We start from the raw sequence: 13,894 nt of genomic DNA, 5'->3' as shown, positions 1-13,894 counted from the left end.
CCAATCTGGCTCTGACAGTGGAATTTGAATGGAGAAAACTAATATTGATAAACACATGTATACTCAGTCTGACATGCTAAATCAAACATGCACCACTGAAATAAAAATAGCCAAACTTAATTATTTTTTTTTTGGTCTTTTTCTCAATTTGTAGGTGTGTCTGGAATTCAAGAGAATCACAACAATCCGTTTAGAGTCAAAGTTCTTCTTTGAGCTAGATGCTCACTCTGCAGACCTAATCAAGGTGTTTGCCAAGAAAGGCGGTGTTCAAGGGAAACGGATCAGAAGCATCATGGTACCCATGACTGAGGTATGATAATGGAAAAGTGAATCATGTTATATACTCATATTTATAATAATTAATGCATACACATCTTCCAATGCCTTTTCGTGTTGTGATGACCTGTGAATCTTGCATTAGGTGTGTGAAAACAACTCTGCTGGTTGGTCAAGATGATTTTCCTAATGTGTTTTTTCTTTTTTCTCATATTTTCTCTAATCTGAATACTTAGACTGACAGCATTGATTTCAAAAGAGAATGCATACTGAGAAGTCTTTGCGTCTACTTGAATGAAGATCCAGAGAAGCTCAGGAATACCTGGTATATTGATTTAACTTAATCTTCACTGGGGATGATCACGGTTAATTTTCCTTTGAATTCATATTGCCTTTACAATTTTCAAAATATCTGCTCCAAAAACATTTGGAGTGTATTTACTTTGATTATTTTCGAAGATAGTTGGTGATAGCTGTTTTACATTAAATTATTGTTTAAAAATGACACGTGCTATAAGATATGGAATATAATGCAGATAAATGAAACATTATTTAACTTTTCTTAATTACAGTGCGATGATGAAAGCAGTCTGGCGGCAATGGCAGAGACCGTCTTTGGAGTCTCTTTGTCATTCGACACCACGGTGCAGGGCCCAGTAAGGACCCAGAGGATGTCGGAATTCTTCTGGAGGGTGTAAAGGTGTTGCATGAGTTGAGGTATGTGCCTTTTGCAGTGGCAGGGTTGCTTGCGCTTGTGTATGCTCTAAACCGTCGCTACCCCAGAGAGCTTAAATAAACCTTTGAAGCTCTGCAGAAGATCATTATGAAACTAGATGGAAATAACACTTCCGCAAAAAAGTGCAAGCTCTCAAAACATTGCTTTCCCTTACTAACTTTTTTTTCCTACCAAGGTAAAGTAACATTATCATGGCACTTTAAGAATAATTGAAGCATTGTTCTGATTACACTGAACAGGCTCTAGAATCCTCAGTTTCTGATGTAATTGTTCACTGTTAACATTCTAAATATGTTGTACTGATGTTGAAGTGGAAAGTGAAATGTTTCAAGGGGAATGTGAGTTTAATGCTGGCTTCACACTGCAAGGTTCTCGTCAGTGACATTTTCAGTCTTGATTGAGTGTGGTACAGATAAATCGTAAGCCTTGATCTGCTCATATAGGGTCGGGGGTTCCCCGATCATTTTAAAACAATTTAAAAAATGTGTTGAATCAGACCTCTCCAAAACTTTCCATCTCTGTCCATTCGCTCAGCCACGATAATTCTAATGAAATCTTGTAATATGTGATGGCTACTAGACAGTGCCCCATTTCTTAACAGCACTTTAATGGTCACTAAATCACTCTACTTTTGTAAATTGGCACTAACCCAACCTAAGAACATTATGTTAGACCAACAGAATTGCTTAATACTGAAAGAAACCCCTTTTTTTGTGTGTAAATGTATGGAGACTGTATTTACATGGTGCTTTTACTGTCCTATCAACCACTTTACAGTAAGTTTCAGTAATTTGTTCCATTCACCTCTCTGTCAAACCCCAATAATACAATTCACATCTGGCCTTGCTCCCAAGGAAACTTTAGACGTGTCTTGGAGCGAATGACTAACTAGTTTGAGAGCTTATCATACTCCAAAAAATGCAAGGGTTTGAATTAGAATGAGGCAAGCACGTTATTATAATGACAATCATTTATCCTCTGTCTAGACAATAATGAACTATACTCATGATCTTATTAATGTTGGGCCTACCTTATACTTGGCACTGCTGACCATGAGAGTGCCCTCCCGCAGCCAGCTGACTGAGGGCTTGGGGTTGCCAAAGGCCGTGCAGGTCAAAGTGATGCTCCCGCCCTCCTTGGCTTCTACGTACTGAGGTGGCGTATCTGTGAATGTGGGGGGCGCTGAGGAGTCAGAGGACAGGAAGACATTTGGAAAGAAAGAGAACAAGGACATGTGAGTAATGCTTCAAAGGGATTCACACAGGGAGAGCAAGAAACACTAAGTAATAAGGAGTTCTCTGTAGATGTTGTATTTTGACACATTGCAACTGTTAAAAGACACAAGTCATCTGCCAATGACACGGTGCAGTTGTGAATACACTCGTTTCTTTGAACTATACATTTTTTGACAATCAGCTATGTGGAGTATGTGTATAGGTAAATGGACTGTTTTTATATATAGTGCTTTTCCAGTCTTATCAATCACTCAGAACTTTTTACACTACAAGTCACATTCACCCATTCACACATACATTTATACAGCACTTCTAAACACAGCACTTTTTCTATTACATCATTCATACACTGTTAGGGGCAATTTGGGATTCAGTATCTTCCGAGTGAGTGAGCATAACCCAGTGATTTCAAAGCCTTGGGCAGAAATCTACAAATGCACAAAAAACAGCACTGGTAGCTAAACGCTGCTACATTAACATGCCCAACAAGTATCTATTTATATTATATCAGTGTGTTGTGGTTGCCTGGAGACTGTGAGAGAGTTGAGTGATCAACTGTCACGCTTTAAGCACTTGATAAACATGCATGGTAGTGTGTGGGGGGAAAGGCGTGCTCCTTAAATTCAAATTTTATTATTTACGTTACATTTTCATGTGTTGTCTCCTGAACACATTTCTAGCAGTCGTAGCATCACTGATAATGTTTGTTTGCAGCAAGGGTTCATAAAAAACATGTGGCTTCAAATTGTTTACGGTAACAATTTAAGGCCTGGTTGATTGTATTTTCATAGATTGTGATATTTCAGTATTCATTAAGTCATCTTTTCCAAATAGAGAAACGGATTGAGATTTTGCCGTGCTGTTGCCTGAAATGTAGCCAGCAAGCCAGAATATACAGATAAATAAATAAAACCGATGAAACATGTCAAACACTGACTTAAACGTTCATGAAACATTTCTCAGATAAGAAATTTAAGACTTGAAGATGTGTTCTTACTCGGTAGGGAAAACAATCTTCCCATTCCCTCTTTTAACAAATATAAATATGCTACTCATACAAGAAGAGCAGCTGCTGAACAAAAATGAATGGATTTTACTGCGGAAGCTTTAGGTGCATGTATACTAACAGAAAACATGCATTAATATGCATAACAGACACTTACAGGCAGGTCTTGAATGTCTTTTTGCAAACTCAAACATTACGTACAGGCACATCTGTCCCCATCAAACAAATTTAGAGATGAGTTTGACGTTGAAGTTACAATGAAAAGTAAATAAACGTATAAATGACAAAGTTGGATAAATTCGAGTCTTCTATTTCATCAGTAATCCTTCTGAATAAAATAAACCTCTAAAAGAAGTTTACACCTTACACCTTTTAGATCTTTACTCGTGACCAGAATGTGACGATAGGGAGTGGTGGTGTGCAAGGCATGCTGCATTTTCTAAAGCCATTTCTCAAAATCCTCTTTAGCTCAGAGGCTGTATAGATTATGGGGAGGGATGATCATACAAGACAATTGGCACATCTCCTTAACAAAACATCCGTAAGCAGTTTTTTATGACTTCCCCACCCCCATTTAACCCAGACACCGCACACAAACATATGAACACACTGATATGGTCAGTGATTCAATACAGATTTTGTTTGGTAATTCCTTCTTGGATATTCTCAACCTAATCACTTTAGGACAGAGGCTCATCTTCTTACATGTGTAATCCTATAGCCTCTCCATTGCTAACATGTCATTCCATCTGCAGCCATAAGCCAGGCCATAGCGCTAATTCTACAGTAAATGCTTTTCCACGCCAGAGACTGTAGCTAGGAAGGACTCAGTCCATGAAGCTGTTCACAGATATTTATTATATAGCTCAATTGGTTTAAAATGGGAAGCGAAAGAAAGGAAACGGCAAATGTTTTTGGAATTTCCTGCTCAAATATCGATATTTGTTTTAAAATGTTGTTGTATTCATCAATTAAATACACAGTGTAGAGACATACAGTACCAGTCAAAAGTTTGGACACAGAATCTCATTCAATGGTTTTTCTTTATTAGTGCCTGAGCACCAAGCAGTGGGAGGCCCTATTGAAATTAAAAGGATTTTTAGGTCCCGAGCACCTTAGGCTGAAGATATTTACATGGTTTAAAGGAATGGGCGTGACAAAATAAGTGACCAGCGCCCCCTAAAGAGAAGCCCCGGCACTAAGATTGGCCGACATACAAAAATCAATAGGGACATTTGTCTTTTCATGACAAACACATAAGTCTGATAAACTTGTCCTTGGGCTTTCATTAGATCAACTTCCACTTCTGTGAACGTTTTCTCGACAAGATTGAGATATAAACTACCTTGGTATATATGATTTCATCACACGGTGTTACAGTGGGGTTACGTGACATTTTGATGATTCGCCAAAAAAGAGGGATTTATTATAACTCCTCTGTGAATTTTCCTTTTAGCCCCAAACCTCATTCACACATTCATAGTCCCGCCCTGATCAGATCCAGATTAACATTGACTCGTCATTACAGCGCCACCTGCTGGCTACAGGAAGTTACATGTATTAAACCTTGATGAACTGCTCTTGGCTGCTTTACAATATACAGCTCAAATAAGCTGTATTTATAAAAGAACAATTCCAAAGATTCATTAAGCAAATCATTTTTTGTTGACAGTTGGCTTTAATCTCACAGTGTCACTGATGTTAGAATCCTTTAATGTATTGGATGCAAAGATGAAAGATGTATACAATCTGAAAAGATAAAAGAGTGTTTTGACCTGAGCAGATCTATTAGTCTAGTAAAGTGATAGCGATAGCACCACCTCTTGACAAAAAGAAGGTAAACTTTGTTTTAAAACTAAATCCGATTTAGATAAAGTTTTCACTATGGGGTCTAACTTGTTGCGGCAGACCGTAATGCGTCATTAGTTAGCGTAGTCTAGCGGTGCATGACAGACGCAGGAAGTGAAATATTTATCCTTGTCGCAGTATGCAAAACGCACTAGTTTTTCTTTCTTTCTAAATTGCAGATTAATATTGAAGACATCAAAACTATGAAGGAACACATATGGAATTGTGTGGTAAACAAAAAAGTGTTACACAAACCAGAATATGTTTTATATTTTAGATCCTTCAAAGTAGCCACCTTTTGCTATGAGGACAGCTTTGCTGCTCTCTGCCTTCTTTCATTCAGCTTCATGAGGTAGTCACCTGTTGAAATGGTTTTCAATTAAGAGGTTTGCCTTGTCAATAGTTAATTTGGGGAATTTCTTGCCTTCTTAATGTGTTTGAGACCATCAGTTGTGGTTTACAGAGGCAGGGTTAGTGCACAGCTCTATACAGTGAATAGGCCTTTTCGACTACAGTCCTAATCCAAATTATGGCAAGAACCACTCAACTAAGTAAAGAGAAACGACAGTCCATCAATATTTTAATACAAGAAGATCAGTAACTCCGGAAAATTTTAAGAACTTTGAATGTATCCTCAAGTTCAGTCGAGAAAATTCATGAAACGCTATGATGAAACTGTCTCTCATGAGGACCGCCCTAGGACAGGAAGACCAAGAGTTACCTCTGCTGCAGTGGATAAGTTCATTAAGTTACCAGCCTCAGAAACTACAAATTAACAGCACCCCAGATTAGAGGCAACATAAATGCTTCGCAGAGTTCAAGTAGCAGACACATCACAATATCTTTTTATTTTATTAGTAGTTCTTAATTGTGATTTACAGTACAGTTTAACCCATTCACTCACATATTCATAGGGTATTTTTGTGCATTACTTTCTCTGTCACATCACTGACATAGTTGTAAATTCAGCAAGCAGAATGGAAGAGCAGGGGCTCAAACCAGCGAGCTTCTGGTAAGTGGACATCCAATCTCGGAGTCCATCGGCTATCCTCTGATGATGAATGAGCCTCTGAGAGCAACAGCTAGTATTTAGAGGCTTCTGGTGTAGACAGCCCAAACCTCGGCCAAGACTCTGTCTATCATACACCACAAACTCTTAACAGGTTTGAGGTTGACATTTGGCTAATCTTTACAAACAGTTATCTCCATATGAACACAGATACATTTAAAAGCTGAGAGTTGTTGCATTCCGCCTCTTTTGATTCCTACAAAGATTGTTTACTTGCAGGCAAACACAACTTGCTCAAACTTAATTGGTTAATCTAGAAACGGAAAACCATAAGTCTTCCCTCTCCCTCAGATCCCGCATATCCACGTGCCCAAACTGTAAGAGGATAGTCAACGACCCCCTGAGCCACAGCTGAGCTAAATTGAAAAACAACAGTAGACATGGCCAGAATCTTTGATAATGAATGTTTGATACCAGGTGGGTCAGGCTGCCTGTGGCACCACTACAATTAGACTGGATATTTGCTGAGTTAAGTAATTGTCACTTGCTCACATATTCGTCTGACATTTTTCATCAGGAGCCAAGTGGATTATCTTCTACTGCATAAATTTGAAAGTCTGACTTTTAAAGGCAAAACCACTGGTACAAAATTCAGATATTTTAAGTTAAGAGATCCACCAGGATAACTGCTGCTCGACCGGGGACCAGGAGAAGGAGGTGTCGGCATAACCGCCAACCGGGAACCAGGAGTAGGAGCAGGAAAGCCTCAGATTTACCTGGGGCAGTCGACTCGTGGTGGGATATGCAAAGGGAGGATGATGGAGGAGGCAGACTGAAAGAGATCCTCTCCGAGCCAAGAGCAGCTGGGTCCACCTCCCTGCCTGTGCCCGAAGGGCCTCCCACTGCTGCCTGCTGGCAATGCCTGCTCCCTTTCCATGAACGCTAACAAGTTTCCACCATCTGAGTAAGAGTCATCGCTGACCGGAGCTGTGCTTCAATGGCTGTGTTGGACCCCATGTTGGGCACCACTGTGGCAAGGGACGTTGCCAATGGGGTCTCCCAACAACAGCCAGGCACCAACCACTTTCTCGGCTTCCTTTTAAACCTGGGGAGTAATCAGCTAACAGCTATCTGCTGCTGATTACACCCCTGGTAGAGAATGTGCTCCTTGAGCCAGCCCCACGCCGACATCGACTGTGTGAGCTTACAAGCTTTTTACTGTTATTGTCTGGTGACCCACAACTATACTGACACACAATAAAAGAACAGTCAGTATTCCCATTGGTTGTTATTTAAAAGTAACTGTGCCATGAGCAACCGGGAACATCCAGGTTTGGGCGGACGCTGTGCCAGTTTTTTCCACAGCAGTGTATGTTGGACATAAACCAAACTATAACAGAGTTGAAGTTTTCCTTCTAAAAGCTAACCGTGGCTGTCTTTGAATTTACTATTCCTTCCTTCAATATTGCAAACCAATCCACTGACACAACAGATCTAAAAATGTCCACAGTCTATTGTGTAGATCTGTCTGCATTCAATTCACACAGATAAAGCCTCAAAATAGCGAGAACACTGTATTTGAGATCACTAAACAGTATGATAAGTCTTATGTTGGAAAGTGCTGGGGAAGAACAGAGCTTTTACTTTAGCCTTCAGCTCAGACATGTATTTAGATCAGCACTGAGTAAACTACAGCGTTGGAGGTGCAGGGTTGTGGAGGGGGGTTGAAAATAAGACACATATACCGTGTCAGAAGAAAAGTGCAGGTACATGTCAGTATTCTTTAACGATAGCAAGTTAGTCTTTGTAGAATGTAGCCCACCTATGAATAAATTTCCCAAAACACAAAATGAAAATAGACCTTTTAGAAAGAGTTCATAATCTGTAATTAATTAATTTAATTAAAACTACGGTTGGTAATCCTGGAAAACAGCAAGCTACACTATGGACAGATTAAACCTATACATCCCTACCCCTCCCATCCCTACCCCTCCCATAATCTACACCCATATGATGCACACTGACAACTATTAAAAGCCAACTTGGGGGGGTTTGATCCCAGTCTTTCCCTTCTGCATGCCAAAGTGTCCTTGGGCAAGATACTGAGCCCCAAGTTGCAGCTGATGGCTGTATCGTTCTCATAGAAAAAAAGTGCAGCACATTGATGCAATATCTGAACGTGAAAAGCCTGAAAAGCTTGAAATACTACGAGAGAAAAATCCATGAAAATTGACATGTTGATGATAAAAGATTCTTCTTTCAAAGTCACACATTAGTATTAAGGGGTAATGGCTGGAGGCTAGTTCCTGGAGCATCTGTTTCACTATGCTGACACAGTAACACACTGTACCTCTCTCTGTCACTACAGTCAGCAACATGTCAGATCACCAAAATACTAAATGTGTGTAGGTGTAAACGCATCTACAATTCACCATACACCGAAGTCCTGAATAATGCTGTTGCTAAATTATTGTTATGGTTGAGAAATACGGTGTGTAAGTATGGTCAAGTTTCTTTAAATCATAAAGCACATGTAAAAGAACCAGAGTGGTTCATAGATTGGTACAATAATGAAATACAATGTAACTACAACTCAATAAGCTATTTAGATTACCAATTTTAAGCACGGTGGTGTAGACACTAGGGTTGTTTGTTAATCCTGTGTGAGATAAGTGTGTGTAAATCTGTTTTTAAACCATAACAGGGACGGGGCACAGTGACAATATTACTGTGCCCCTGTACACCTTTGTTTGTTTGTTTGTGTGTGTGTGTGTGTGTGTGTGTGTGTGTGTGTGTGTGTGTGCTCTTGTCCAGCCATCTCTGTGAGGGCCAGTTTGACTCTACAACCTACGTAGTGAAGACATTTTGGGAAAGTGAGGACGTTTTGGCCGGTGCTCACCTTGTGACCCCCCTTTAACGGACTGTTTGGGGTATGAGACTTGGTTTTAGGGATAGGGATAGAATTAGGTTATTGGTTAGGCATTTAGTTTGGATGGTTAGTGTGAGAGTCTATTAGTGTGAGGGAATGCATTATGCCAATGAGTGTCCTCACTAAGAAAGATATACAAACATGTGTTTGTGTGCATGCGTGGTAAGCAGAGGTAAAGGGGTTGAAAGAGTGGGAGAGAGAGAAAGAGAGAAAGAGGGAGTGGGGCTGTTGTGCAGCATTCAGGCACTGCAGAGTTCTGCTGCAGAATACAGGGGTGGCAGGCAAGAGGGTGTGTTGAAGCTATTTTAGGGGGAGTGTGAAGACCAGCCCTGGGAGAAATGAATCTTGCTTATTTAGCATCACCTCAGGCGGGATTGGGGGCTGCGCTCTGAGGGACAGCGTAACAGTGAGAGTCTTAATCTTCTTTGAAGAAAAACTGTACATGTCCTAATAATGTGTGATTAGAGTTGGTGTTTACTGTTAACATGTAAAGTAGGTGCATGTCAGCGACTGAGCAAGGAGGGAGTTCATGCGGCCATGTATGTCTTCCAATCCTGAGGCAGTGGTGGCAATAATATTGCATCGCTGTAGTGTACTGGGATTTCATTAAGTATATAGCGTGGCTTTTAGTATAGGAAATCCACACATTGCAACCCTGCTGAAGACACACAACAGACTATGACACTCAGAAGAACTGGCTGCGCCTCACACAGAGGCAGTGTGGGCTGGGCATCATCACGCAAGACAAAACAAGGGTCTCATTGTAAAAAGAAATGTGGGATAATAATTGTTTTATATTGTTTACTTGGTTTTCATGATCGTTGGATCGTTGCCATTATTGAATTTGTAATTGAAATTGTTGGTCCACCCTATTACCAGCTGCAATAACTTGGGGGGTAAAAAAGAATAAGAGGTATTAATTTAGTTACAAACCTTACTAGATTCTGACCTTGTATCTGTTTCATTAGAAATTGTACATTGATTAAATGGCTTGAACGATAATTAGATTACTGTAACAAACACATCCTGTCTTCCTGCTCAACGGGTTCTCCACAAACATTCTAGAAGGAGTTTTTAAGTACACAGGAATGAGATAGCGGTGTAAATTTGTTGAGTCTATATGTGTCTACTCGTGACCTATATGCATCACCTTCAGTGCATACCAGGCGGACGGCTATAATGCCAAGAATAATCGCTGGTTAATCTTTGACTATCTCAAATTGTTATTACAAGAGCGAACAATAAATAGAGGACTTCACTGGTGGACCTTTAACTTCCTGTGACAGCCACACTTTAAAACATGGTGCTGCAACACATGGTTAAGCATTGAAAGCACTCACAGCTTTTGAGTTTACACCAATAAACAAAGTACAGCAATGCTATATGGTCCTCATGATTACATAATATCTTCTTTTATTGAAACTTGGCTGTGTGGATCTGAGGATTGGGTGGATTCATCAACTGAAGATGAGATCCCATTAAATCCCATAAAGGGAGAAATGTGTTTCTCCCGCTATTTCTTTCAGCTCTATTTTACTCGTAGGCTTGAACACTCTTGAACAATCTGCATAATCTGCTCAGTCAAACCGAGGAGCTGAGCCTGTATTTATCAAAAAGCTAAAAGTAAAAACTATTTTTTGAAAAATATTTACTCTTTTAGTTTATAGTGTAGCACTTTTGTCTCCCCCTCCTGTCAGTGACATTTATTACACAAACACTGCTTATAACATTTGTAGCTGTCGATCATAGTAATCCATTCATTTGGATGCAAAGCCTATTTTTCATCTAAAAAATAAGAAACTCTTTTTTGACACTTTCTGGTTAAGTTCACCATACTTGTTGCTATAGCCCACTTCATCTTGCTCATTCTGATGATCCCCTCTTCAGCTCTGGTAAACGAATCATTGTTGGTAGACGCACCATCACTACAAGAAATGTTGCCAGTGACAAATTTAAAACCCTGCTATGCAGCAAAATGTAGAACTGTTTGAACTGGTTTGGTCAGGAACTGTATAATTATGTTTCTTCATTTGGATAAGAGTAAATCCTGAATGATTTTTACAGACACTGATGGATCCTGTTTTGCTGTGAGTACATGCATTTGAAGTTCCAGAATGACTGCTATGACAAATATCCAGGTCATAACAGTAGATCTGCTATAGTGTAGAACACACCACTGCTGCCATCAAAAAACAGGCATCCTTCCTGGACTGCTTCTTCCTGCCAGTTGGAAGTATTTCTCTTTCCTGTCGAACTGATTGTGGATGACATCAGCAATGAGTAAAGCACAGCAGGGACTCCCTGGAGCCCTCGTCACCGGAACCTCGCACCTCTTCACTGCTGTATGCCTCTCCATCCAAGGGTGAGGAAGACTCCTTTCACCTTTATTTCAACCTGCAAGCCTCATTGGTTTCAGCATCCTCACCTTCCCTGTCAGTGAGTCAGGTGATCACTCAATGCAGGAGCTGTCAGGAAAGAGTGCTCCCATGCCACCTTCTGTCCTCCATGTGAACCTCAAAAAGCCGGACGGTTGAATCACCGACCAGCTCCCACCAGCTGCTTTCATACGTGCAAATCTCTCAGCGAAGGTGAGTCTTCCAGAACATATACCATCAGGATACTGTTTGTGATCCAAGCTAGCTCCCACTTTTTACGGTGAGTAATTTTTCACATATTAGTGCAGTACTCATTGTAATCCTGCCTGTTTGGAATAGACTGTTTTCTAGGCCTTTGTTTATGCTCCGGACACTACTCCAGAATTATTGATTGTCATTCGTGAATCCTCCTCAATTCTACAATATACTTTTCATTGCTTGCGTGCAGACCTTTGTGTCCAGAACCTTTTATAAACAGTCTATGACGCAGATTGCAATATATTAATCTAACCTAGTTTATCTGAAATTTAGATATTATTTTTTAATTAGATGAAACAGAATTTGCTTTATAGTGTAACGTATGTGGCTTATATGTAGGTTTGAATGATTGACTCAACCAGTGTTATCTTTTTCATTTTTTACCAGCTTTTCAAAATAAAAGCTTTGTAATTCAAATCAATATTAAGCGTTGCATCAACAAACCGAACATGGAGTTTTAACTTTGAAGGTGAATTGCTAAAAAGGAACTGATTGCATGAATGTTGCTGCCATGCTGAAGATCAGCACCTGTGACACCCATTCATGCCTGTGTTGGATTGATATGGTGAATAATATAACAAATTGATCTGATCTGGCCATGATTGTGACCCAGTTCTAGCCGCTGCTGTAGTTTATCCGAGGATGTAGAAGAAGACACGTTCAACTTGGTCACAGACTGCGCTGCCCCCAAGGACCGCTACAGAGCGCAGGTCATCTGGTAATTCCAATTTTATACTTTTTGTCAGTATCGCGTTTCCAAATCGCAAAAAACTACAATGCACTACCTCCAGCTGTTAACAGTACACTTGCTAAGTGTAAAGCCTATGTAAAGAAAGTTTCACGATAGGCGCATTCCACATACATAAAGAGAGACATTTGTTGGATTAGATAGATAGATTACTTTATTCATCCTGAAGGGAAATTAAGTTTACACTGTCCTCCAGCAACACTGGCTGTTTGTTTCAGCTTTAATGACATCTTGCTTTGACTTTATCTAAGTGAAAAATCACTAGAAACTCACGAATACATGAGAATGTATTTAATTTCGCAACTATCTCCTCAATTAAACATATTCCTTGTCCAACAGCAGTGGCAGCAGCAGCAGGGAGGGCAGGGTGATTAAGATGTAGAGAACATCAAGTTTGTGAAGTTTCCTTTTGGGATAATTTTTCAAAACTGGATTAGGTGCAGATGTACTGTTCACACTGGTTAAATAGGTCTATGTTATGTATAGTCACACAGAGGTTTCTCGACTTCAACATTTTATAATTGTTTTTTGTTGTTGCTATTTCTCTATACACATTAATTGACACTATTTTGATACACCACGGACCACAGTTGATCTCAACATTTTTGTAAAAGTAGCGACTCTGTCACATTAGTCACAGTGTGACTAATACAGAGCTGATAAAAGTGCTGCGGCTAATGTGGCAACAAGGCAACAGAGGAGGAGAAACGGCAGAGAGACGGACATGAAGACAGAAGTAGAAAAAATAGGCAGCCTGAGGGCCTTTGGGAGAGAGAGGAGAGATGAGGCAGAGTCAAACAGAACAAGAGCAACGCTGATGGAACTGAGCTAATGTGCCGTGACCACGGCAAGGAGGTGGGGTCTGGGGGGTGTGTATTACCACCGCAACTGGCATCATTTTATGCCGCCTGATTAAGTGACTCAATGAATGTTTGAGCTACTGTACCAAGTGAAGCTAAGAATACATTTTTCTGTGAGAGTTCTGAGAGTGTTTACTTTTTTTGTGGGACTTTGTCCAAAGACAGGGTCAGTCACAAAACATTTTGAGTTTAGAGTTGTTCTTTGACCAAAAGTACTCTGGACCTCTTACTTCATAAACTGATCCTTAGTCCAGTAACTGTGTATAAAGGTTTGATCCTGAGAATTTAGCTTTATACTCTGCTATGATGACTGATGATTTTTGGCAGTTGTCTAATTTCTGTACAGCATAAGTTCTGCTGCCCATTCCAGCTTTGCAGGGGCGATGATGTGCTGCTTTTAAATCAAACAAAGAGATGCAAACAAGTAGTTTTGATTGATAGTCAGCTACTTCAACTCTAAGCTACAGGAGCACCCCTTAAAGCAAACATACATTTTCGGGGTTATTGGAAAATAAATCAGATTCATTTATAATGAATGGATTTGTTGGTTAAAGCCTATATCTCTATTGATGGAGGAAAAATTCAGCCAGTGCAGCCATTGAAGGATGTGTGTG

At 40.0% G+C, this 13,894-nt stretch overlaps 1 protein-coding gene across 1 annotated transcript in view; it reads right to left on the bottom strand.

Moving 5' to 3' along the window:
• The window catches only part of LOC133969877 (protein turtle homolog B-like), a 126,168-nt gene that overhangs the window by 43,273 nt on the left and 69,001 nt on the right, over positions 1–13,894 (bottom strand). The window contains exon 4 of the mRNA XM_062406584.1: positions 2,043–2,194. Coding sequence (XP_062262568.1) covers positions 2,043–2,194 — 152 coding nt within the window. The remainder of the gene's footprint in view (positions 1–2,042; positions 2,195–13,894) is intronic.

Source organism: Platichthys flesus, chromosome 15, assembly GCF_949316205.1.
Source record: "Platichthys flesus chromosome 15, fPlaFle2.1, whole genome shotgun sequence".
NCBI lineage: Eukaryota > Metazoa > Chordata > Actinopteri > Pleuronectiformes > Pleuronectidae > Platichthys > Platichthys flesus.
The sequence above is the reverse complement of the archived record's forward strand: the minus strand, read 5'-3'. Positions and strand labels throughout refer to the sequence as shown.